This window comes from Otolemur garnettii, unplaced genomic scaffold (assembly GCF_000181295.1).
Source record: "Otolemur garnettii isolate 467f Iridium unplaced genomic scaffold, OtoGar3 scaffold00053, whole genome shotgun sequence".
Classification (NCBI taxonomy): Eukaryota; Metazoa; Chordata; class Mammalia; order Primates; family Galagidae; genus Otolemur; species Otolemur garnettii.
This window is the reverse complement of record NW_003852448.1, coordinates 9,475,615-9,478,138: the sequence shown is the minus strand read 5'-3', so window position 1 is coordinate 9,478,138 and position 2,524 is coordinate 9,475,615. Positions and strand designations below refer to the sequence as shown.

Genomic DNA, 2,524 nt, shown 5'->3' with positions numbered 1-2,524 from the left:
AAAAAAAAAAAAAAAAAAAGATGTGATGACTACACAGAGCTCAGGCACCACAGGGGTGCATGTTGGGGCACCTGAGTTCGGTGTCCTGGAGATGGAGTTCCTGCTTTGTAAGGACTTGAGCCAGGCTTCTTTCCTCAACCTAACAATAGCTCTGAGGAGAGGCCCAGTGAGGGTAAACTGCAGCCCAAGGATAACAGCCAGGAAGCTGAAGATGGGGCGGTCAGGGCAGTGGCCCTGCCTGGGGGAAGAGAGCAGGAGGCACTCAAGGGAAGCAACCAGACAGAGGCAGAAGTACAGAGGATCAGGTCCAATGGCACCAGGAGGGTAGAATGTCCTGGAGGAGCAGGTAAGGACCCTGGAGGCTGAGCTAAATCACAGACTATTTCCCAGGTGGCAGGAAGCCATAGGGAGTCTTTAATTTCAACTACTGCCCTAACTTCACCCAGAAGGCAAACTCCAAAGGCAAACAAACAGCAGTGTGCTCCACAGCCCACATGGATCTTCTTAACCTTCTCGGGGTCAAAGACCCCTTTCCTGGGAACATGTACACCTGCACAGAGCCATGCCTAAGACCCTAAGCTCCATCAGGGCCCCTCTTCTGACCTGGGATCTTAATCTCTAGATGGACGGAAGAGAAGTTGGAGGGAGGAATTGAGATAGCTGCTAAGACCGGGCAAGAGGACAGCGACCCTGAACCTCACTATGGGAGAAAAGCAGATAGGGGTGACATCGAGACTGAAGCAACAACAGGACTAAAGCCTAAGTAAGGGAAAGAAGGTGGGGAACTCCCATCCTCTGTCACACAGCCCCTCCTCTCCTCCAGCCCCCATCAGGGCCCACAGCCCAAACAGCAAGGACCCCAAGGGCTGAAGCTCATTTCCCTGTAGCCCAGCCTCCATCCAACAAAAGCTTGGACTCCACATCTGAGATTCTGATATCTGAGATCTGCCCATTGAAGTGCTGGCCCAAATGAAGCCCTCGGACCAGTGAGTTGGACCCAGGCTTCCCTGGGGCCTGGAACACCCTCTGCTCAGCCCTTCTGTATCATACCATCTAAGAAGATCAAGCAGGGATGCAGGAGAGGACAGAAAGTTAAAATTCACATGCTGAGTTCAACAGCTCCATGTGGTGATCATTGCCCTGTAGCCCTCACCCTGGACGACCAGCCAGACTGTCCTGGCCCCCAGACACCCAGGCCAAGCACACTGTGGAACGGGCGCCCCAGGGAGATTAGTGCACTCCTGCTCGGAGGCACAAGAGTGGAAGCAACTGGCAGAAGCAGTCAGCACTCTGCCAGCAACTTAGGCCCCATGACCACAGGGTGTGTAAAAAGTCCCCTCTGGCTGTGCCCCCAACCCTATGACTTAAGTGGAAGGAGGTGGGTGGGAAGGACGCTGTGCCCTCTGGCTGTGCCCCCAACCCTATGACTTAAGGGAAGAGGTGGCTGGGAAGGACGCCCCAGATCTCAGAGTGATGCTTTCAAGCTGCAAAACCCCAGGGAGATGGGGGGCTCAACCAGAATCCTCGTGCCACTGGGGGCCCTTCCCAGAGCCAGGGCGGCCTCACTCACCTGAATGTCCATCACATTGCTCTTGGGCTCATACTTGGATTGAAATTTCTCAGGCTGCATCACAACCAGCTTCCCTGGAGAGACTTTCAAGAACTTTGCTATTTCAGTGCTGAAAGTGTGATGAAATTTATAATCTTCTCTTAGGTTGTTAGCTAAAAAAATTAAATGAGATATAACTTAATAAATTCTTAACCGACTGAGCAAATGAGAATTTAAATGCTTACGGGAGTTTATTTTGAAAATTCAGTCTGATGTCTAAATCCTGTATCTTGAAATTTGTCAAAAATAAACTGAATGGCCAGGCATAGTGGCTCATGCCTATAATCCCAGCACTGTGGAAGGCTGAGGGAGAATTGCTTGAGCTCAGGAGTTCAAGATTTGCCTGAGCAAGAGACCCCAACTCCTAAAAAAATGAAAAAACCCAGCCAAGTGCCACAGCCAGCATCTGTAATACCAGCGGCTTCCAGAGGCTGAGACAGTGGGATGTGCACAGCCTGAGTCTGAGGATGCAGTGAGCTATGACGCCATTGCACTCTGCTCAGGGCACAGGGTGGGATTCTGTCTCAACAACAATGAAAATAAATAAATAAACAAACTGAATGTTGACAGGAAAACTGAGAGCTAATCTGTCAGGAACTACTGTCAAATAACATCCATGATGATAAGAAGCCACTGATCCCTCAGGTGACACAAGAGCATTGCATATTCCTACATCCCTATGCCCAGTCTTTACACCCAGCACCTCCTGAGGGCTGTAACTCTCCTCTTTTAGACAGTGGCTGGAGCCCTGGGTGTAGTTCTCTACTTAGATTTTTATTTATTTATTTATTTATTTATTTTGAGACAGAGCCTCAAACTGTCCCCCTGGGTAGAGTGCCCTGGCATCACAGCTCACAGCAACCTCCAACTCCTGGGCTCAAGCGAGTCTCCTGCCTCCACCTCCCAAGTAGCTGG

At 50.6% G+C, this 2,524-nt stretch overlaps 1 protein-coding gene across 1 annotated transcript in view; it reads right to left on the bottom strand.

Annotated features, from left to right (window-relative positions):
• PDIA4 (protein disulfide isomerase family A member 4) overlaps window positions 1-2,524 on the bottom strand; it is a 24,443-nt gene that overhangs the window by 3,731 nt on the left and 18,188 nt on the right. Inside the window, exon 7 of the mRNA XM_003792066.3 lies at window positions 1,571-1,722. Coding sequence (XP_003792114.1) covers window positions 1,571-1,722 — 152 coding nt within the window. The remainder of the gene's footprint in view (window positions 1-1,570; window positions 1,723-2,524) is intronic.